Raw genomic sequence first — 23536 nt, 5'->3', positions numbered from 1 at the left:
CCTAGTCTGCTAGGTGTTTCAGAACATCAGTACTCTAGGCCTTTACCCTACCTCTGCCCAAGTCCACTTGACAGGTATGGCAAAGAATGAGATGCTGCAGATCTTGAAAAAAAATCAGATACCTTTATTTTCGCTCCATTCAGCTGCACATGAGAAGTGACAGTGACCTCGGCATTTGCCTAGTGTCTTTGCCCTGTTGAGAAGCCAGGATGTTTTCAGATCCATCTTTCAGTTTCCTCAGACGAACAGGAGAGATGATGGCCAGTCCCAGATGTGTAACCAGAGGAACCTGCGGCCAACACCCTGCAACATCACTAGCTGCCTGATCTCCAGTTGGCAGGAGCTTATTTGCCTGAGTAAATTAATGATGTCAGTCCTTGAGATTTTCACACTGCTTTTCACTTCTGCAGTGGCCAGGAGACTGTCCCTGGGTTTCCCCGCAGAATACAGACAGAAGGCCCACTCCTTTTTCCAGGGGTCTAAGGATCCCCGAAGGTCCATGCAGGAAGCACTGATGCTGGAGTTGAGGTTGACGGATTCCAGCTCACACAGCCATCACAGAGGCTGAGTGAGCAGTCACCCAGGGAGGGGGATCCCAGCTCATTCCATTCCCATGGGGCGGGTGACTGGAGGGCAGAAGCACCCGAGTAAGCCAGTGCCTAGGAGAGAAGACAAGTGTGTGAATTCTTGCTACCCCCTTCCTGAGCTTCTGTTCTCAGCAAAGACAAAGCTTCAAGGCACTAATCACAGAGGCAACTTGGTGCTAATTCTGCACCCAGAGTTCAGTGGTAGCATGCACATTCCTTAAACATGAGATCCTGATTCCAATTCCCCTCAAAAAAGTTTAAACTTCATTAAGTCCCTTAGTGCCTGAAGATCTAGAAGTTTTAGGTCACTTAAGCCAGATAATTAGCAAGAATGTAATAAGATGGTAAAGAGCAGAGGGCTACTACTGACAGTCGCCTAATTATTAAATCCACAGGTGCCAAGGAGATGGTTCAAAGGCTGGAAGCACCTGCTTTCCAGGGATGAGCCCCAAGTTCAATACCCAGCAACACAAGGTCTCCTTAGCACCCAATGCCAGTAGTAGTCCCTGAGCACTGCCAGTGTAACCAAAAAAAATTTTGTTGTTTTTGGGCCATACCAGGTGGCACTCAGGTTACTCCTGGCTATGCGCTCAGAAATCACTCCTAGCAGGAACGGGTGACCATATGGGATGCCGGGATTCAAACCACCATTGGTCCTGGGTCAGCCATTTGCAAGGCAAACACCCTACCATTGTGCTCTCCAGCCCTCAGTGTGACCCAAAACTTGAAGGAAAAATATTACTATCATTTAGAAATTATAATCTTAAAACATGACTGATCCTATTTTCTTGGGAAATATCTTTTTTTCACTGCCTTAGAGACATATCAGTTGATTCCAACTCCACAAATAACTCACAGAGGGGCTAGAGCAATAGTACAGCGGTAGGGCATTCACCTTGCACACAGCCAACCAGAGATAGACCCGGGTTCGATTCCCAGCATCCCATATAATCCCCTAAGCCTCAGAAGCAATTTCTTTTTTTTGGTTTTTGGGCCACACCGGGTGACGCTCAGGTGTTACTCCTGGCTATGTGCTCAGAGATAGCTCCTGGCTTGGGGGACCATATGGGACGCCAGGGGATCGAACTATGGTACCTCCCAGGTCAGCCCACGTGCAAGGTCCTACTGCTGCACCACTGTAATTTATTTTTCCAGGAACAATTTCTGAGCAGAGAGCCAGGAGTAACCCGAGCACAACCAGTGTGGCCCAAACCCACCCCCAAAAAACCTACAACTGACAGATACTGCTGACATACAATAGGAAGTGAATAGTGGCCACTATACACAATGTACGAGTTCTATTGGGGTGGGGGAAATGATACTCAGGTTACTCCTGGCTATGCATTCAGGAATTATTCCTGATGGGTTGGGGGGGGGGGAGGTTATATGGGATGCTAGGGATCGAGCCCAGGTGGTAGGACAAGGCAAATGCCCTATACTATCTTTCCAATCCCCTTTTTCTTGGTTATTGGACTACCCCTGACAATACTCAGGGATCACTTCTGGCAGGGCTCAGAGGACAACAGGTGGTGCCAGAGCTAGAACCCCAGACACTGCATGCAAGATAACCACCCTACCTGCAGGACTATCTCTAGCCCTATCATAGTCATTTTCATCCGTTTGTTTTGGCTGTGGGTAGAGGGGCTGCAAGCAAGCACAGTATGCACTTCAACCCTTTGAGCTACCTCCCCAGCCCTTATCTGCTAATTAATCCACAACCTGCCTAGGTATAGAACTATCCAATATGAGGGTCTCTCGCCACATGAGCCTATTTAGTCAGAATAAAGTTAAAAATAATTATGTCGGGCCCAGAGAGATAGCACAGCAGCGTTTGCCTTGCAAGCAGCCAATCCAGGACCTAAGGTGGTTGGTTCGAATCCCAGTGTCCCACGTGGTCCCCCGTGCCTGCCAGGAGCTATTTCTGAGCAGACAGCCAGGAGTAACCCCTGAGCATCGACGGGTGTGGCCCAAAAACCAAAAAAAAAAAAAAAATTATGTCAGTGCATGAGTCAAGTTTCAAGTTCTTATTGGCCACGTGTTGCCAAAGTTTGGCCTGGATGAGAAAAGAATGGGCCCCTAACGCTGTCTTTCATCAACAAGAATTATTAAGGTTGTGGTCTCACACCAGTCTAGATGCTTTGCTTTACCTTCCCGTGTCCACACCCAGGAATATCTTCCAGTTGTCCAAGCAGCCATAGTTGTAATGATTCTTAAAAACCTAAAGCCAAGAAAGACATGTTTAAATTAATTCTTTTCACTTAATCCCCTTTAATTTTCAAGTCCAAATTGGCTCAATTACAGCTAGGTGAGTTCTGGCTTTCCAGGACACTTGCCCTCTGGCAGACACAGTGGCCACCAGCACTCCACCCTTGCCTTACTCACTCTGCCCTTGGCGTGCATCCGCCGTCGCTCCTTACTGTTGATATGCCTCTCGATGCTGGTCTCGCCTCGACTGATGAGAACAGCATGCCAGACAGTCAGGGCGCCCAGGGCAAGTGCTACAGAACTGAGGAGAGGAGGAGGTGTGGTAGGGATCCAGGAGAGATGGGTTTGGAGTTGGTCAATAGGTCTGAACTAGTGCTGAATCTGGCTGGCTGGGGACCTCTGCTCACTTCTTAGCCCACCTGCACCTTGGGTGACCATTTCCTTTATTCCACCAAAAAGAAAGCATCAGCGTGATCTAAGAATAATGTTCTTAATTTATTCAAATTAAAAATGAGAAGGTGGGTGGGGGAAATCAATGTTATAATAAAAGCAATCTGTGTTTTCTGAAATACCAGTATCTGGAAAGCAGTGATGGGTAGCAAAGCCTGAGACTAGGTTGGCATCGCAACCAGATTCTCCCCAAACACAAAACACCTCACCCTCCAATTCTGTTTTCCTAGTGGCATCTCCCCTAGTTTAACTTACCTTGCACAGAACACACACACGCAGGAACACACAAACAGAATGAACACACACCTCAGTGTTCTCTGAACATATATATGCAAGGAACACACACAGAATGCGCGTGCGCGCGCGCACACACACACACACACACACACACACCTAGTTTAACTTACTTTGCACAGAACACACATGCAGGGAACACAAATGGAATGAACACACACCTCAGTGTGCTCTGAACATATATGCAAGGAACACACGCAGAATGTGCACATACTCCTTGTGTACACACACACACACACACACACACACACACACACACTTAATAAAATGCAGAAACTGGTCACTGAATTCTGTCAGCCTAAACCAGTCTCAACTGCGTCAACTGTGGCAGTTGGCACAGGGATGGGCTCCTGCCTGAATGTGGGCACCTGAAAGGTTTTTCCTGAAGCTGCCCCTCCCTTAAGCTGAAGAATGAGAGTCAGATACCTGCACAGGAACCAGAGGTAGACAAGACTCTTGTGAGTCACCCTTTCTCGGAAGGAGAAGGTGGGTGGTGGGGTCTGCTGATAGGTCTAGAGAAAGAAAACAACATTCTGCTGCCTTTGTCCTGCCAACCTCCTCCAGAGCCCTAGCCCTTTGGGGCAGGGAAGTGGTCCATGCCAGGATGGGACAGGGGACAAAGCCACAGAGGATCTGGGCAGCAGCCACAGGGAGCAAGCCCAGCCATCCCAGGGACACATACACCGGGCACAGCAGCCTGAATAGGAGGCAAAGCACAGGAGGAGTCGACCCTGCGCTCACGATTCACAACACCAACGGGGCTCCAGGGGAAGCCTCTGCACCCCCAGCAGAAACTCCCTCGGGGGAGGCCAGACCCACACCCAGAATGGGGTGAGGACAAGCAGAAGCTCCACCAAGGACCATTGAGCATAAGTACCACTGTGGGCTCAAGACTGAGAACGGGGAGTCCTAGAAAACCTGGGGATACCGGGTAGTCAGAATGTGAATGCACCCCGGGCAAAGGCTGACCAGCTGGCCCCAACTGGACACTGTCCCCTGGAACCCCAATACACAGACACAGAGTCCTTGCTGCTCAGGCCTTCACCAAGGAAGAGGATCATTTAGCACAGAGAAGGTGCCTGCGGGCCAAGCCCAGAAAATTCACAGGCTGGAGGCTTTGGTCGCCCCCAAGGCGTTCAATGAGCTCAATCCAGCTTCTTAAAATATCCTGATCAAGACTACACTTGACCACTGGGTCTGCCCGTGGCCTCAGGCAAACTACATCCCCTGGCCTGAGCAGCAGAGGCAGTGGGGTGGGGACGGCCCACCTGGTTAGTAACTGCCTGAAGTTTGTTCTTGTCGAGCTGTTTCATTTTCTACGGGGATGGAAAACAGTGCTGGTTACACTCTCAGGCTCCTAGGATAAAGGTGCCACCAGCCCCGTTCCTTGGGGACAGATTCCACCGCCATAGCTCGCTACAGTGAGCTGTCCTGCTCCCAAGTCTGGGCTCACCTCGATGGCAGCATAAGCCTCCCGAAAAAGGTCCCAACCGCTGTAGCTGCAGTACAGACAGCCCAGAGTCATGAAGAAGCAGAAAGAAAAAAAGTACCGGTGATTATAGTGGCCCACACAGTTGTTAAGCCAGGCTGGCAGGAAAAGGATTAAGGACAAGATCAAACATACAACTGCAGGGGTGTCCAGGCCTTCCCAGTTCATCCTCGATTCATAATGCTGCCACCAGGGCTCACAGCTTCCAAGTCACCAAGAACTACTTTCCACAGGCAGGAAAACCAGCCAGAGGAAAACCAGAGGTTAAAGTGACAATGTTACAAGGTTTTTCAGATCCCAAATAATCACCACCAGAAAACCAGGAAAACTCAAATCTTTCAGAGAAATGAATCTGCCAATGCATGGCCTGAGCCAGCTGGGGTGAACCACAGAGGTGGTACTGTGTGGGGTGGCAGTGGAAGATGCCCTGTGAGTTCATTCTGGTACACCCAGGAGACAAAAGTGGCTGTGCAAACAGCTGTCTCCATCCGTCGGCACGATTGCCACAGAGCCCTCCAGAGCCACCCTAAGCTAGCCCAGAGAGAGGGTCCTCCTTCCCTGGAGAGCGTAAGCTCCCACACTCTTGCCCTTCACTTCTCTAGAGCCCCATCTTCTCTGCCAGGGAAGTAGAAGCCCTAGATGTGGGGCAGTCCAGTCTGGGCAGCATCCAGCTTGAGGCAGCTCACATGGAGAGAAAAGGATACGGCAGTGATGATCCATCTTCAGCACACACCTACATGGAAGAAACATGGGTCATGGGGTTCGCTGGTGAGTCACCAGAGCCACCCTTCCCTACAAGCACCAGCATCCCGCTGAGGCAGAGAAGGCAGAGGTGGGGAAGACAGCCAGGGTCTGCCTCCATAGCGGCAGCAAACAAGGCAACAGCTGGATCTGGACCTCAGTGTCCGCAATAGGTGATGGCGTGTAACTCCTAGGATTAGCCCAACGGCCTGAGGCACAATAGGGCAGGCATGGTGCCAGGTGCTTCACACATATCTCACTACACTCCAGGTTTGAGTCCTGAGAGATAGAACAGGGTAGGGCACTTGTCCTTCAATGACAGACTAAGGCTCAATCACCAATGCCCCGGGAGTGAACTCTGAGGAGACCCCAAACTGCCCTCACCAAAAAAATAATTAAAATTCAGGCATAACTTTCACCCTGAGGCCCTGGCAGAAGGTCGTAGTTGGTTCCCCAAGAAGCACCAGAGAACTTACCTATTACAGATACTGCAGTGGTGAGTTCGGGCTGGTTTGGGGTTAATGCACTTCTTACAGATGGAGACTGTGGCAAGGTCATTCCTACCCTGCACAGGGGAAAGTGGTGCCATGTCTAACCCTCAAGAAATGCCAAGGATCCCTTCACCCACTCCTGGGACTGCCTGCTCCTCCTCCTCTTGGCACCCACCTGAGGGGGGTATCCAGGTGGAGTGGTGATGGCCTGATAGTAGTGGAAGACAATGAGGATCAGATTCCAGTGGCTGTAGAAGAAATGCCAGCAGAGCCGCGGCACCGAGTAGGTCTGGATGATGAGGGGCAGCACACACAAGTAGGCAATGGCCACAATGGAGCTGGTCAGCACTACCACGAGCACCACGAACACCTGCCATGGCAGCGTAGGCACGAGCCGCGGTGAGAGGGCTCATTGAGACCTAGACACACAGCCCTTGGCTCCCCCAGACACCCTTCTTCCCGTTCCTGAGTATCACTCACCACCCCACACCAGCGGATCACGTTGTCCACCAGCCAGTAGATCGGCTCGAAGGCAGCATCGACAGCAGCATCACTGCCCCCAAAGGAGTTGTAGAGCAGGGAGCGCAGGCAGACCTTGCCATAGCGCCAGCGCTGGACCAGGCCCCGAAGCAGGGGTGGGCAGCGGCGCCGATAGCCCAGGATCAGGAGCAGCCGCAGGCAGAGACGGGCAGGACCCAGCAGCAGGCTCCGCTGGCCGCGCATGATGCCTACAAGAGCACATTGTGGTGAGCAGACAGATGGGGGAGGTTCCAAGGACACATCCTGAAAGACGGACCCCAAGCTGCGGCCCCATCAGCCCAACCCCAGCAGCAGGAATCAGGACACTCCCCAGGGACAGCATCAGCAGGCTGTAACATCTTGGGGAGCACCAGCAGGCAGTGGCATCTTGGAAAGCATCTGGACATCAGAGACTGAATCTGAATCTGCATAGCAGGTGCATAGCAGGATCAAGACAGTGTACCCCTAGGGCCTGGGGTAAAGGCTACAGCAAAGGGGAGGGAGGGAGGCAGAGAGCCCTGAGCCACAGCAGAGCCCTGGGGACTGTGAATACAAGGGTTTCCAGAGGGGATGATACTGGAACAATCTAAGGGGAGGTGGGCAAAGCCTCAACACTTTGGTGGCATTTTTGTGTGTTCAGTTTCAAAAGGTAGATTTCCAAAGTGGTGCTGATTCTCCCCCTCCCACCAGCCACTGAAGGGGGGCGAGACCAAATGAGATGCCAAAGAGATAGCAGGTAGGGTACTTGCCTTGCATACCACTAACCCAGGTTTGATTCCTAGCACCCCAGCAGCTATTTTTTTGTTTGGGGCCACATCTGGTGGCACTCAGGGATTACTCCTAACTCTGCACTCAGAAAACATTCCCGGCGTGGGGACCAATATGGAATGCTGGAAATTGAACCCAAGTCAGCCACATAAAAGGCAAATAACCTACCCACAGTGTTATCACTCCAGCCCCTCCATAAGAGATCTTAAGTGCAGAGCCAGGAGTAAGCCTGGTACTATTGAATGTGGCCCAAAAACATACACAAAAAATAGACCAAATAAGTTTTGGAACCTCTGGTATAGACAGACCCAAGGGTGCACTGTATTGAACTAATTGAAGCTGTCCACACATCCCAGAGCCTGGCCCACTGACCTCCCTCTTCATCGAGGATCAGCCACAGCAAAGAGCACCACAGGCGGTTGCTGCTGATGCTGCTGATCCCAGCATGCCCCACTGTGTTAGGTGCACCCTGGGCCCCTGCAGGATGTAAGATGCTTGGTCTACCCTATCCACCCCAGGGATACAAGGGATATACCCCAGAAGCCAAGACAAGTCCTGATGTCAGAAGCAGAATTCCACCAGGGACAGGCAGTGAGAAAGGTTCTGCATACTGAGCACTCATGAAGACCATAAGGCTAATCGCTCTCAATGACAGTCTTCCTGGCCCTGTCCTAGCTGGACACTCAAGAGCCTTCTCTCAGTGCTGCCCTTGGCCCAAACTTCCCAATCAGTCTTTCCAGAAACTGTGGGAACCATCCCATATCCTGAGCCAGCCCTTCCCTCTCCTCTTGGGTTTCTACATCCTCCAATAGGCATGACCGGTTCACAACCCCAGTGGTATCCATTAACTCTACAGAGTAAAGTCCAGACCAGACAAGACTTATCCGAGTTTCCCCTCTGGCTACTTTGTCCTCAGCAACTTCACTGACTTATTTAACAGGAGGCTCAAGAAACCGGAGGAGGCTTTTTGCAGTAGGGATGGTTTCCATTCAGTAACTGGAGCAGGGTGCACTTAATTACCTCCTTCCACCAGCCCTAGAAGACCTAAGATGATATGAAATCCAGCAGAAAAAGATACCAGAAAAAGAAAAAGAAAGAGGGCCTGGAGAGATAGCACAGCGGCGTTTGCCTTGCAAGCAGCCAATCCAGGACCAAAGGTGGTTGGTTCGAATCCTGCTATCCCATATGGTCCCCGTGCCTGCCAGGAGCTATTTCAAAGCAGACAGCCAGGAGTAACCCCTGAGCACCGCCGGGTGTGGCCCAAAAACCAAAAAAAAAAAAAGAAAGACCATTCAACGTGAGGATACTAAAAGGGATTAATCCCACTGCTTGCTAGGAGCTAAGTCAATTCCAGAGATGGTGTAGAAAAGGAAACAGAACAGTTTCAAGCATTCTGTCTCTTTGGAGATGAAATCTTTTTATTTTTATTTTTATTTTTTTTTATTTTTATTTTTATTTTTATTTTTTTTTTTTTGGTTTTTGGGCCACACCCGGTGACGCTCAGGGGTTACTCCTGGCTATGCGCTCAGAAGTCGCTCCTGGCCTGGGGGACCATATGGGACACCGGGGGATCGAACCATGGTCCGTCCTAGGCTAGCGTAGGCAAGGCAGGCACCTTACCTTTAGCACCACCGCCCGGCCCCTGGAGATGAAATCTTATTAAGAGATTAGAACATGGCTTGAAAGCATGAAAAAAGAGCATCTAGGCCCAATTAGATATGGGTGCCACAGATAAACCCCCCAAAAGCAAATCTAGAGACTTAAACCATCCACATGAACTAAAGTCAATCCTTATTACGACTAGCTGAGGTACTTCCTATTTGGGACTTCTTCTTTTTTTTTTTTTTTTTTTTTTTGCTTCTTTTGGGGCCACACCCTGTGAACATCAGGGGCTACTCCTAGCTATGTGCTCAGAAATCACTCCTGGCTTGGGGGACAATATGGGACACCGGGAGATCGAACTAAGGTTCATCCTAGATTGGCCATGTGCAAGGCAAACACCCTACTGCTGCTGTACTATCGCTTCAACCTCCCTATATAGGATCCTTTTTAATGTAATAGCTTTCGGGCAAGAGAGAAGACAGCAGTAGGGCTTTTGCCTTGCACACAGCAGAACTGGGTAGGACCCGGGTTCAATCCCCGGTATCCCTATGGTCCCCTGAGCCAGTCAGAAGCGATTTCTGAGTGCAGAGTCAAGAATAACCCCTGGGGGGCCAGAGAGATAGCATGGAGGTAAGGCGTTTACCTTTCATGCAGAAGGTCATCGGTTAGAATCCCGGTGTCCCATATGGTCCCCCGTGCCTGCCAGGAGCAATTTCTGAGCACGGAACCAGGAAAAACTCCTGAGCACTGCCGGGTGTGACCCAAAAACCACCAAAAAAATAAAAAATAAAAAATAAAAATAACCCCTGAGGGCCCGGAGAGATAGCACAGCGGTGTTTGCCTTGCAAGCAGCCGATCCATGACCAAAGGTGGTTGGTTCGAATCCCGAATCCCGGTGTCCCATATGGTCCCCGTGCCTGCCAGGAGCTATTTCTGAGCAGACAGCCAGGAGTAACCCCTGAGCAACGCCGGGTGTGGCCAAAAAATAACAAAAAAAAAAAAAAAAAAGAATAACTCCTGAGCATCACCATATATGGCCCAAAACACGCCCCCTCAAAAGTAATAGCTTTCAAGGAAGATGCATTTCACAGATATGATAAACACAAACTATATAACTACACGCGCGCACACACACACACACACACACACACACACACACACACACACAGAAAAAATAAACTTCCTCCTTAAATTCTTATTTCAGGGGTCAGAATGATAGATAACACAACAGGTAGAAGGTTTCCCTTACACACAGCCAATGTGGGTTTAATTCCGTATCATTCCCCTAGGCTGCCAGGAGTAGGCCCTGAGTATCACTGGGTATGCAAATTATCTTTATTTCAGACTGGACACTACTTGAATTCCTAAGTTTCAGTCTCAAGGACTAAGCTTAGCAAACTCACAATTTTATCATAATTTGACCACTAGGTAGGGTTCCATTCAGCCCCAGGTAAATCTGTGATCTTAGAGAAATCACTGAACTCTGTGGGGCCTCAACTGGGGCCCCATTTTCTTGTATCCCCCTCTCAAAAAAAAAAATGCTCAGGTCCTTTCAGCTCTATCCCCTTCACAAGTCTATATATAATGAAATGTTTATGAAAGACTTAGAATACTATCTGGCTCATAAAGTACTGGAAAAGTACCTGTTGAATGAATGCCTCAGCAGGATGCAGAAGTATGAAGGCTCGTTGGATGTGTGTGTCCTCTGAATACCAGCAAGAACACCACACCAATATGAGAGCACTGCTGCCATTTTTCTTGTAGTGGAGACAGAGAAGTCTCCAAGTAACTACTGTTAAAAATCCAAAAACTACAGAGAATTTCAGGGAAAAAGCACTAATTTAAAAGAAACAAACTTGGTAGGGGGCCAGAGAGATAGCATGGAGGTAAGGCGTTTACCTTTCATGCAGAAGGTTGGTGGTTCGAATCCTGACATCCCATATGGTCCCCTGAGCCTGCCAGGAGTGATTTCTCTTTTTTTTTTTTCTTTTCCAGGAGTGATTTCTGAGCGTAGAGCCAGGAATAACCTGAGTGTTGCTGGGTGTGACCCAAAAACCAAAAAAAAAAAAAAAAAAAAAAAAAAAGAAGAAAAGAAAAAAGAGAAAAGAAAAGAAACAAACTTGGGCTGGAGCGGTGGTGAAGGCGGTTTGCCCTGCATGTGCTAATCTAGGACAGATGGAGGTTCGATCCCCCCAGCGTCCCATATTGTCCCCCAAGCCAGGAGCAATTTCTGAGCGCATAGCCAGGAGTAACCCCTAAGCAGTGTCATCATCTGTGGCCCAAAAACAAAAACAAACAAACAAACAAGCAAACTTAAAAGTTTGCTTAAAAGTTAACTTTAACTTAAAAGTTAAAAACAAGTTAAACAGGGGCCAGAGAGATAGCATGGAGGTAAGGCGTTTACCTTTCATGCAGAAGGTCATTGGTTCGAATCCCGGCGTCCCATATGGTCCCCCGTGCCTGCCAGGAGCAATTTCTGAGCACAGAGCCAGGAAAAACCCCTGAGCACTGCCGGGTGTGACCCAAAAACCACAAAAAAATAATAAAAAAAATAAATAAAATAAATAAAAACAGCATAATTAAAAAAAAAAAAAACAAGTTAAACAAACTTAAACATGACAACAGAAAGCTTGGAGAAGTAGGCTCCAGATCAGATCAGAGTGAATGAGATTTGAAGTCTAGAGTTACAGCCCTCATTTTATTTGTTTGTGGGCCACATCCAGTGGGGCTCAGGGCTAACTCCTAGCCCTGCATACTCAGGGATCCCTCCTGATAGGTTTCAGAGAACTGGAGTACCTAAGATGAACCCAGGCCCGTCATGTGCAAAGTAAGTGCCTGCCTGCTATACTCTTTCCAGCACTAACCTTCATATTAGCTGTGAAGGTTGAGGGTATGTGTATGTTAGGAAAAGTATCCTGGGCCACAAGTGAACATAAGAAGTTTCCTTTCAGGTACAGGTGAAGCATAACTCTACAAGGACACATTTTGGAGGGAACAAAGGAGGTGGCAGCACAAAGGTTACCAATGATCCCAGCAAAAGCCCTGAGAACTCTGGTTTCAGAGGATGTGCCACAGCTTACAGTGACATCTGCCACCAAGTCTGGGATATAGGGGTGCAAACCACATCATTGCCCTCATCCTAGGAACCTATGCCACCACCTCTTATGAATGGAAACTGGAGTGATGGGGGTGAGAAGGGAGAGATGAGGAGGCAATAGTCCACAGATTCCAAAACTGCCAGTGGTGAAACAGCAGAGAGGAGATGAGGGCAAATCTCCCGTGAGAGTGAGGCTGGCGAGCAGCAGGTGTCAGTAGGAGCATTTCATGTCAGACCTCCCTGTGGACCAAGGGGGGGTCCCACAGGGCTGAAGCCCAGAGCAAGTCGGGATGCTGCAGTGCAAAGCCAGGAAGCAAAGAGGAAGCTCAAGCCTCAGAGCTGATTCAATGCCCCCCCCATACCTCGGCACCACATGGATCCCTGAACAAAATTCATTAAAAATCCATAAAAGAGGTGCCGGAGAGATAGCATGGAGGAAAAGTGTTTGCCTTGCATGCAGAAGGACGGTGGTGGTTCGAATCCCGTCATCCCATAGGGTCCCCAGAGCCTGCCAGGAGCGATTTCAGAGCGGAGAGCCAGGAGGAACCCCTGAGCGCTGCAGGGTGTGACACCAAAAACAAACAAACAAAAAATCGTAAAGAAAAGACAGAAGTAAAGTTCGGGAATGAAGGCACTTTCCTTGCATGCGGCAGATTCAACTGCATTCCTAGTCCAGAGTTCCAACAGGGTGGCCCCAAGTGGGTCCCAAAAACACCAAAAAAGAAAAGAAAGCAAATAGGGAAAAGTTTTATTTCTCAACGAGAGGTCAAGGCCAAAGTGAGGACTAAAAGCCACAGGTGCTTAGCTCTGGTTAGGGGTCCACCTTGAACCGAACTACCACTGAGAATCGGGAGAAATCTGCACATCTGTGCAGTGGGCACATCGGTACAGCTGGGTGGTTTGACGTTTAGACTCCGCGAGGCTCTAGCGAGCTAGCGCAGGAACCGAACTCACGATGCGGCCGGAACACGGCCCGACCCCAGAGAAAGCAAGGGTCAGGCAGGGAGCAAAATGTCGAAGCTCCGCTCTTACCTGCCACCCGCCGACTCTCCACTCACTCCGCCAAATCGAGCTCCACCGCCGCCGCTGCTCACTGTCACCCTTTCCAACTTGGCGCCCGGGCCCGCCCGGGCTCAGTCCCATCCACCATGGCCCGTTGCCCGCAGCGCAAGCGCCAGGAACAGGAGCGGACAACGACCGGCACAGCCCCGAGCGCGGGCGCGGGCGCGGGCGCAAGCGCAGGCAATTCCCGGGCCCCGCCTCTTCGCTGGCCCCGGGGCATCCTGGGAAACCGCTGATCAAATCACGTGACAGACACTACCCAATAGGCTCGCGTTTTACTGCGACGCTGGATTTTTTTAACCAATGAGGAGACAGCTTCATTTCCAGCCGGTTTCTGGCAGTGGCCAAGATGGCGCCGCCCGTGAGATACTGCATTCCTGGTAAGTTGAGAACCGGGGAGCGAATGAGCGAGGGGTTCACCATTGGCAAGAAGACTGAAGGTCGGTAGCTTTCGGGCGTGCGGATCTGATGGAGCTATTTTTTTTCTTTGCTCTCCCGCAGGCGAGCGTCTGTGCAACTTGGAGGAAGGCAGTCCGGGCAGCGGCACCTACACCCGCCACGGCTACATCTTCTCTTCGCTGGCCGGGTGCCTGAACAGGAGCAGCGAGAACGGCGCGGTACGGAGTCGGCTTCCCTTCTTCTCTGGGTGTGCTTTTCTCTGACGCCGCCCTGCGGTCCTGAGGCGTCCTTATGCAGCTTCCTCTTGCCGTTAAAGCGTGTGGCTCAGCGCCTTTCTTGCATGTGTGCTGCTCGCTCTGGGCATTGCTGCTCTACTGCCGAGCTGTGGTGCGGGTCTCATTCAGGGTAAAGGCTGAATGAAGCTCGGGGAAAGGGGTTGGGGTTGGGGTCCTCCCTGCGTGAACTGAGTCGCCTGAGTACCGGCCCCCTCTCAACAGCAGCCTCAGCTCCCTTTCCTCGAGTCTGGTCCTACCAGCTTTTTTTTTTTTTTTTGGGGGGGGGGGGGGGGGAGGGGGGTAGCGGGGACTTGGGATCACACCCGGCAGCGCGCTCAGGAGTTACTCCGGGCTCTACGCTCAGAAATCGCTCCTAGCAGGCCTGGGGGACCATATGGGATGCCGGGATTCGAAGCATCCTCCTTCTACATGCAAGACAAACGCCCTACCTCCATGCTATCTCTCCAACCCTGGTCCTGACAGCTTTTCCCAGTTCTCTAAGCTCTCTCTCTGCCACTGGCCCTGGTATATTCGCCATCTGTCTCTCAGGAACACGCTCCTCTCTACAACCCTTTTAATTCTTTGTTTTGGGGGGCCGCATTTGGAGGAGTTCAGGGGTTACTACTCCTGACTCTGCATTCAGAAATTACTCCTGACAGACTTGGGTGACCATACGGGATAACGGGAATCGAACCCCCAGTCGGCTGCTTGCAAGGCAAATCAATGCCCTACCTGCTGTACTATCGCTCCAGCTTCTCCTTTTTAATTCTAGCACCTTTGGACCCACCTCCTGAAGCAAGGAATTTCATTAGGTTTGGAGTTTTGTTTTTTATTTTGTTTTGTTTTGTTGAGTTCTAAAAACGTTATTGGGGAGAACAATCGCCTTACACGCGCCGATCCGGATTCAATCCCTGGCATACCTGAGCACCACCAGGACCTAGCCAGGACTAACCCCTGCACATAGCCGAATGTGGCCCAGAAACCAAAAAGTAATTATAAGTTAGGGGCCAAAGAAACAGTACTGCAGCTAGGGCGGTTGCTTTGCATGCAGTCTTGGATTCGATCCCCAGATCCCTATATTGTCCACTGAAGAGTGAACGCTGAGCCATGAGTAAGCCCTGAGCGTCTCAAGTGTGTCACAAAAAAAAAAAAAAAAAAACAAAAGAACCAGGGACCAGAGTGATAGCGCAGCAGTAAGGCGTTTTCTTTGCATGCAGCTGACCCAAAACGGACTCAGCTCGATCCTCAGCATCCCAATACAGGAGCAATTTCTGAGCGCACAGCCAGGAGTAACCCCTGAGCGTCACTGGGTGTGCCCCTCCCCCAAATAAAAAAAACTAATTTTCAAGCATGTACTTCAGCATATAATTGAGCATTCGGTTATATGTTTCTCTGTTGTGCTCTATGGGACAGCAGGCTTCTCCTTCCAATTGATGTTGATTAGCTCAACATCAGTTTAGAAGTCGTTGAAGGAAAGCTTACAGACAGCATAGAAAAAGATTAATAATTAGAAAAAATAAATGTGGCCAGAGAGATAGCACAGCGGTGGGGCATTTGCCTTGCACACAGCTGATCCAGGACCGACAATGGTTCAGATCCCGGCATCCCACATGGTCCCCAGAGTCTGCCAGGAATGACTTCTGAGTGCCGAACCAGGAGTAGCCCCTGAGTGCTGCTAGGTGTGGAAACCCTTCCCCCCCCCCCCCCCCCCGTTAGACCCCTCTAGTTAGAATAGCTAGGTACTAACTAACTAGACTAATTCTGTATTAGGTAACAAACTTGAACTCAGAGCAGTGTGATAGCTCCATGGGCTGGGGTATATGTTTTGCCTGCAAACAAGACAAGAAATTTGGCATGATCCCCAGGAGCATACCACAGTGAGTGGTGCAAGCAGAGAATAGCCCTTGAGCACACTGAGGCTGCTGTTCTCCAAACAAAAACATAAATCTTAAAGAACTAATAGAAGTTATGTTAACAACCTAACAGCATTCTTCTTGTGACCTCCTTGGCCTATTTCCTAACATTTATAATGATTTCTGCTCTGGCCTTACCAGTAAATATATATTCTACCTTCCTGTGTCCTTGACTATGGACCAAAGCATTCCTATATTATTCATAGGGACAAATACCTGTTACCCCAGGTTTGGCCAAAATGGTTTTTTTTTCTCGCCATATTTAGCTTCCTGTCATCTCTGTGCTGAGAGAAACAGAATCCCAGTTACTGCCAGATGTGGGGACTACAGTAACATGTAAGGTAAGTTGGTCCTGTTTCTCGTAAGACATTCAATATTCATGGGGCCGGAGAGATAGCACAACAGTAGGGTGTTTGCCTTGCAGGTGGCCAACCCAGGACTGACGTTGGTTCGAATCCGGTATCCCATATGGTTCCCCCCATGCTTGCCAGGAGCGATTTCTGAGCACAGAGCCAGGAGTTACCCCTGAGCACTGCCGGGTATGGCCCAAAATCCAAAAATAAAAGACATTCAATACTGAAAATCAATATCATTAGAAGAACTGTACTTCTTGAGAGGTAACTATAGCCACATGTGACTATGTAAATGGAAACTAAACAAAATTTAAAAAATATTTCCTGGACCAGAGAGCTGCCTCTAAGGGCAGGAGTACATCCATGCTTTTTTAGCTGGAGTCTTTTTAGGTCCCTCGCACTTCATGCTCTCCTGAGCACCACTGGAAAGGACCCACCACCACCAGAGCATCAAACTAGGTTTAACTAGTGAGCTTTGCCATATGTTTTATTAATTTCTTCAACCCCACTAACCACAGCTCAGTTCAGTGCCATACAAAGATAGTGACTACTACTGTTCTGAATCAACACAGAATTATTTTTATCTTTGTTTTTTGGGCCACATGCAGCAGTACTAAGGGCATATTCCTGGCTCTGCTCCAGTGATCACTCTGGGTAGTGCTCAAGGGACCATATTTGATGCTGGAGATCAAGATTGAGTTGGCTACATGCAAGGAAAGCATGTACTCACTGCACCCTAACACAAAACATTTTTTATCATCGTAATCACTGGACTGTGCCAGCCTTGAGATTTCTAGGATATAGTCAAGGCAGTCAAAGTGAGGTCTACAGTTTTTCACTATGCTGCTTTCCTGGATCTAGTTTTTTACCTGAGAGTCTGAAAAACAAGCATGCCAAAGGATGATAGTCAATTTTGAACATCTGAAACAAACCTTTTTCTGTAAAGAGGCAAGAGACTTTAAGTCTATGTGATAATATGATGTCAAATTACATGTCTTTTAGGGGGCTTTAAAGAAGTCAGGGGAGGGCCTGGAGCGATAGCGCAGCAGTAGGGCATTTGCCTGGCACGCAGCCAATCCAGGACAGATGGTGGTTCAAATCCCAGCATTCTGTATGGTCTCCCGTGACTGCCAGGAGTGATTTCTGAGTGCAGAGCCAGGAGTAACCCCTGAGCGTTGCCAGGTGTGACTCAAAAACCAAAAATAAAGGTCAGAGGAATACACCTTGATATTTATCACTAACCATAGTACATTAGTATTCTAATTCAAAGTTGCCCATCTCAACTGTTGAATTAAATTAATTTATAATTCTTATTCTCTCTTTTCTGAGCTGTTCTTTCCCCCCCCCCCCGGGTTTTTTGTTTGTTTGTTTGGTTGGTTGGTTGGTTGGTTGGTTTTTGGGCCACACCCAGCGGTGCTCAAGGGTTACTCCTAGCTGTCTGCTCAGAAATAGCTCCTGGCAGGCACGGAGGACCATGTGGGACACCGGGATTCGAACCAACCACCTTTGGTCCTGGATCGACTGCTTGCAAGGCAAACGCCGCTGTGCTATCTCTCCGGGCCCTCTGAGCTGTTCTTAAGGGCTATTCTTGGCACTCTGCTTAAAAATGACCCCTGGCAGTCATATATGATGCTTTGAACTAGGATTGTGGCCACTGCAGCTATAAATAAAACAAATGCCTGATCTCTTTGACCCTGAGGTTTTTTTATTTTTACAAATTGTTCCACAAAAAGCCATGTGCTATGGGGTCAGATAGATTGTGTAAGGGATACATTGTTTGCTTTGCGTGATGCCAGACTCAGTTCAATCACCAGCATTGTATATGATACTTGAGCATGTCAGGAGGAAGCCCTAAACACTTCCAAGCATGGCCAAAACAAACCGAAAACCAAGAACATCTATGTTCTAATGTAAAAGTATTTAGAGAGTTAGTAATCCCACATGTTCTACAGTAGTTGAAATATAGGCTTAAATTCTGTTCACTGTACAAGTATCTGAGTAGATCTGCTAAAGGTCTAGAGTCGTAAAGGATGCACTCTGCCACTGAGCCATATCTTTGGCCCCTGGGGTGACTCAAATTACACATTACATACATCACTTTATGCAGGGAGAAGTGCAAGTTAGTATGGCTTAAAAATTTATTCTCAGATTTTTTGGATTTCTATCAGTAATCCTTAGTTCTGGGATTTTGTTTTAGAATTTTGTTGTGTCCGGGTCCGGAGAGATAGCACAGTGGCTTTTGCCTTGCAAGCAGCCGATCCAGGACCAAAGGTGGTTGGTTCGAATCCCGGTGTCCCATATGGTCCCCCGTGCCTGCCAGGAGCTATTTCTGAGCAGACAGCCAGGAGTAACCCCTAAGGACCGCCAGGTGTGGCCCAAAAACCAAAAGAATTTTGTTGTGTCCATTACCTGCCAGCTGCTAATATTCTAATGTTGCTCCTTCCTCTGTTACACAGGTCTCTAGCATTAACACACGCTTTGCCAAAGTGCACATCCTATATGTGGGGTCCACACCACTCAAGAATTCATTTCGAGGAACCATTCGGTAAGTATTCCTGTCTTCACTTTCGCTGCCATACCTGCAGTGAGTTTAGGATAAAACAGAACACTGAAGTTTTTAGAAACAATTATAATTCCTACACCTGTTTCTTTTCTTTTTGTGTTTTTATTCCACTCAGGTAGTTTCCTAAAGAAATTGTTATGTGAGTTGAAACAAAAGAAAAGTATTAATGAAATGGACTTTAAAATGTGTGGCTCAGCAGGCTTAACACATGTTCTGTTCTATTAGTATTCTACCTGGTAACTTCTGTCTCACCAATAACTAATCTTTCTGTTCTTATTGTTCTCTTTATATAGCAAGGAAGATGTCCGAGCTACTGAAAAAGATAAGGTAGTTGTTTGGTAGTTGTTTTTGTTGTTGTAATGGCCACACAAAGTGGCCTCAAGGAGACTCAGGCCACTCCAGGTTGGCCACTCTATCACCACTCCAGGTGATGGTGGTGTGATATAGAAGGTGTTTATGCGTGAACTCTAATGGGGTGTGTGAATGGGTGTGTGGCTGTGTGAGAATTCAAACCCAGGGAGGGTGTATGAACTCAAATCAAGGGCCTCAGTGTATAAAACATGTGTTCTGTCATGTTTGAATCATAACCCTGACCTATTAGATTATTCCAATACAGTTCATAGATCTATGGGAAGGTAGAGTCTAGGGAAGTTTAAGGTGTTTACTACTACAAAGCAGAATGCATCTTATTGTTCCTTTTCTCTATATAATTTTTGTTCACTCTGTTGACCAGAGTAGGGCTAATGTATTCTTTGCTTTTGGTGCCAGGTGTTTATTCATTGCTGTTCTGTTCTTGCATACTTACTCTGGAACCTTTTGGAGTCAACTATAGTAACTTTTGTCCGATTCAGATTCCTTTATCACACTGATATTGAGAGAGAAGGAGGCCGCACGCTGTCATGTTTAGGAATTTATTCTTGGCTCTGTGCTCAGGGGTCATTCTTAGAAATGCTCTGGAAACCATATATAGTGCCAGGTCTTATATTTTTTTTTGTTCGTTTTTGTTTTTCTTTTTCAGGCCACACCCGTTTGATGCTCAGGGTTTACTCCTGGCTAAGTGCTCAGAAATCGCCCCTGGCTTGGGGGGACCATGTGGGACGTGGGGGATTGAACCTCGGTCCTTCCTTGGCTAGCACTAGCAAGGCAGACACCTTGCCTCTAGCGCCACCTCGCTGGCCCCAGGTCTTCTATTTCTATAAAGGAAAGCATCTCAAAATATGTTTTATTATCGGGACTGGAGCTATAGCACAGCAGTAGGGTGTTTGCCTTGCACGCAGCAGATCCAGGACGGACCTGATTCGATCCCTGATGTCCCATATGGTCCCCCTAGCTAGAAGCAATTTCTGAGCACATAGTCATAAGTAACCCCTGAGTGTCACTGGGTGTATGCCCCACCCCCCCAAATGCTGCATTATCAAATAACAAGACACATGAAAAAGCAGGGGTCAGATATCTTCTGTCCTTTATTTAGTGCAGAGTTCAAAAAGAAAAAAAAATTAAGATCATTTTAATAGACCTAACTCAGATTCTTGATTGGGTTACTAAATTCAAATTTTGCCATTTTCAGAACAGTGATAGCACAGTGGATAGGGCATTTGCCTTGCATGCAGCCAACCCAGGTTCAATTTCCAGCATCCCATATGGTCCCCACGCCTGCCAGGAGTAACCCCCTGAGTACCACTTAATGTGGTCCACAAACCTTAAATTTTTTTTTTTTATTTCTGTGATTATTCTGTAGAAGTAACTAAAGTTGACTGAGGGTCAGGGAGATGGCTCAAAGAACTAGAATATGTATCTTGCACGTGGGAACCCAAGTTTGATCCCTGCCAGCCACATGTTCTCCCAAGCACTGCTAAAAGTGACCCCAAGCACAGAACTGGGAGTAAACCTGTAGTATACCAACTGTGACTCCCCCCTCCCCCCAAAAAAAACAAGCTGTTGATTGACTAAAGTATGCTGAATTTTTACCTTTGGGTTTAAAAAACATAGACTGCTATGGATATGGGACCTAAAATCTATAGGCTAACTTTGCTTTTCTTTCTGTATAGGTTGAAATTTATAAGAGTTTTCACCCAGGTGACATTGTCTTGGCCAAAGTGGTATCCTTTTTTCATGGGGCATATGGAGGGGCTATACCCAGTAGTGCTGGGGGTAGGGGGGGGTTACTCCTGATTCTGAGCTCAGGGTTGGGTTGGCCATTTACTAAAACCTTCTAATGTCTCTCCTGCCCCATAAATTGGTATACTTTATCCCCGTAGACAAGTGGTCATTTGTCAGAAGAAGAAAGGGAAGGGTGAGAAATGTGACACAGTGCTAGAGCATATGAGGACCTACCTGGGTTTGATGCTCAGCACTGAAAAATGAGAACAATTCAAGTGGCTTTGGGAGTGAAGACGTAAGCTGTCATTTTCCTTCACCAGAATCATGTGACTAGATCTCCCTGGGTGATGCACAGTCTAATTATCTCCTAACCACTGCTGAAAATGAACTCGGGGTAGTGGTGGCCCACAGTGAAGCAGGTGAGTTGATTATGCTGCCATAAGTTTAGCTTTCACTGCAGTTATGGGTTTAGAATGAACCATTTTTCCCCTTTCCTTTCCTTTATATGTGTGTGTGTGTTATTGTTGTTGTTGTTGTTGTTGTTGTTGTTTTGGGACCACACCCAGCACTGCTTAAGGGTTATTCATGGCTCTGTACTCAAAAATAGCTCCTGGCCGGCTGGAGGGACCATATGGGATGCTTGCAAGGCAAACACTCTACCCACTGTGCTATCGCTCTGACCCTGTTCTGTTTTTTGTTTGTTTGTTTGTTTGTTTTTGATTTTTGGGTCACATCCGGCAGCGCTCAGGGGTTCCTCCTGGCTCTCCGCTCAAAAATCGTTCCTGGCAGGCTCAGGGGACCATATGGGATGCTAGGATTTGAACTACCATTCTTCTGCACGCAAGGCAAAACCCTACTTTCATGCTATCTCTCTGCCCCGCTGTTCTGGTTTTTTTTGTTTGTTGGCCTACCAGGTGTCTCACACTTTTGGTGTGGTTAGTGGAATTTACACACTTTGGGTTTTGGTGCACATCATGCTGGCACATGATGACCCATTTCGTTAAACAGTTGCTCTAGAGGGTTGTTTGTTGGTTTACAACTTAGTTTCAACCAAAACAAAGGTCATCCCTGGTTTCTTTATATCTGTTTGTTTATAACTTGGTTTCAAGTTATCCTACTGGCTCAGAATAGACTCTGTCTTTAATCCCCAACCTGAGAGTGGTCTCTGTATTCAATAAAAACTGCAGTGCTGGGGCCGGGCGGTGGCGCTAAAGGTAAGGTACCTGCCTTGCCTGCGCTAGCCTTGGATGGACCGAGGTTCGATCCCCCGGTGTCCCATATGGTCCCCCAAGCCAGGAGCAACTTCTGAGCACATAGCCAGAAGTAGCCCCTGAGCATTACTGGGTGTGGCCCAAAAACCAAAAAAAAAAAAAAAAACTGCAGTTCTGACAGGCAGCTCTCTCTCAGCTAAACAAGACTACTCAGCATGAGTATTTCACTCTCAGTTTTGTTCAGATTATTTCCTGTGGTGACTTTTGCTCCAGACCCACCTTGCCTGGGTGGAAATACAGGATGTCCGGGGCCATTACAATTTGTGGACTACACCCTGCTATCTTCAGGACTTACTCCTGACGCTGTGCTCATAGATCAGTCCTGACAGGGCTCAATGGGCCATATGTATTTCCCGGGTTGGCCGCATGCATGGTAAGCACCTTATTGAGCTTACCTTATTGTGCTACCTCTCCAGCAGCTCTCCTTTGGCTTTCAGTGGTCAAGGGTGTGATATCTGTAGACACTTTCTGCTTCAATTGCAGTGATCCGTAAGTATAGAAAAAGGAAGGTTCACTTAAATCAGCTGAGTAAATAAACAAGGTTCTTTCCTGTATGAGAGAGGATCTTTGGATAGCTTGGTGACAATTCTTTTATACCTGCTGAAATTTGGGGAAATTTTTTCAGACAAATGTTTGAGAGCCACTCCAGAATCATTTTTTCCCTTGCAGGTGTCCAGATGGTTCCCATCAGCTGGTGTGAGATGCAGTGTCCTAAGACACATACTAAGGAATTCCGGAAAGTGGCCCGAGTGCAGCCAGAGTTCTTGCAGACCTAAGAAACTACATTGTGCCCATGGAAGGGGTTAAGCTGTCTCCAAGACCACAGCCATGAAAATAACATCTTGATGCCATCATCCTCATTCAGACTCTTGGGTTCAGCCAGAGCCACCTCTAGAAAAATCTGCCAGAAACTTACCTGAGGTGGACATTTTTCTTGTGAACCTTTCAATGATTTCCATTCTCTTATTGGATAAATTTCTTTCAGAAGTACCAGCAAGCAAATTGTTTCATGTTGGGAAGATCCTGTTCTTTCTGATAGCCTTGTAAATGATGTATTTTTTTTATATGACAAAGAAAACTTTTATATTAAAAGGATATTAGGTTTCTGCTATCTTGAGCAGGGACCAAAACCTACATGGTGTTCTTCCTTTTTTTTTTTTTTTTTTTTTTTTTTTTTTTTGATTTTTGGGTCACACCTGGTGATGCTCAGAGGTTACTCCTGGCTATGTGCTCAGAAGTCACCCCTGACTTAGGGGACCATATGAGATGCCAGAGATAGAACCCAGGTCCATCCTGGGTCAGCTGCATGCAAGGCAAACACCCTACTGCTGCACCACTGCTCTGGCGCCCTACATAA

At 48.0% G+C, this 23536-nt stretch overlaps 2 protein-coding genes across 2 annotated transcripts; one reads left to right on the top strand and one right to left on the bottom strand.

Annotated features, from left to right (window-relative positions):
* Positions 1–107: 107 nt before the first annotated feature.
* On the bottom strand, positions 108–13423 carry ZDHHC16 (zinc finger DHHC-type palmitoyltransferase 16). Its single transcript, XM_049764301.1, has 11 exons — positions 13276–13423; positions 6738–6985; positions 6433–6627; positions 6243–6331; positions 5730–5758; positions 4990–5123; positions 4805–4852; positions 3963–4048; positions 2970–3093; positions 2735–2805; positions 108–659 (listed from the first exon to the last, which is right to left on the bottom strand). Exons 2-11 carry the CDS (start codon positions 6978–6980, stop codon positions 545–547), a joined length of 1134 nt encoding a protein of 377 aa, XP_049620258.1. The 5' UTR covers positions 6981–6985; positions 13276–13423; the 3' UTR covers positions 108–544.
* A 228-nt stretch (positions 13424–13651) lies between these two features.
* On the top strand, positions 13652–23313 carry EXOSC1 (exosome component 1). Its single transcript, XM_049764351.1, has 8 exons — positions 13652–13685; positions 13807–13922; positions 16159–16233; positions 18702–18790; positions 19102–19135; positions 20857–20907; positions 21243–21327; positions 22849–23313. The coding sequence occupies exons 1-8, from the start codon at positions 13655–13657 to the stop codon at positions 22953–22955; spliced, it is 588 nt and encodes a 195-aa protein (XP_049620308.1). The 5' UTR covers positions 13652–13654; the 3' UTR covers positions 22956–23313.
* Positions 23314–23536: the final 223 nt, after the last annotated feature.

Source organism: Suncus etruscus, chromosome 17, assembly GCF_024139225.1.
Source record: "Suncus etruscus isolate mSunEtr1 chromosome 17, mSunEtr1.pri.cur, whole genome shotgun sequence".
In the NCBI taxonomy this organism is placed as follows: Eukaryota; Metazoa; Chordata; class Mammalia; order Eulipotyphla; family Soricidae; genus Suncus; species Suncus etruscus.
This window is presented reverse-complemented; position numbering and strand designations above follow the sequence as displayed.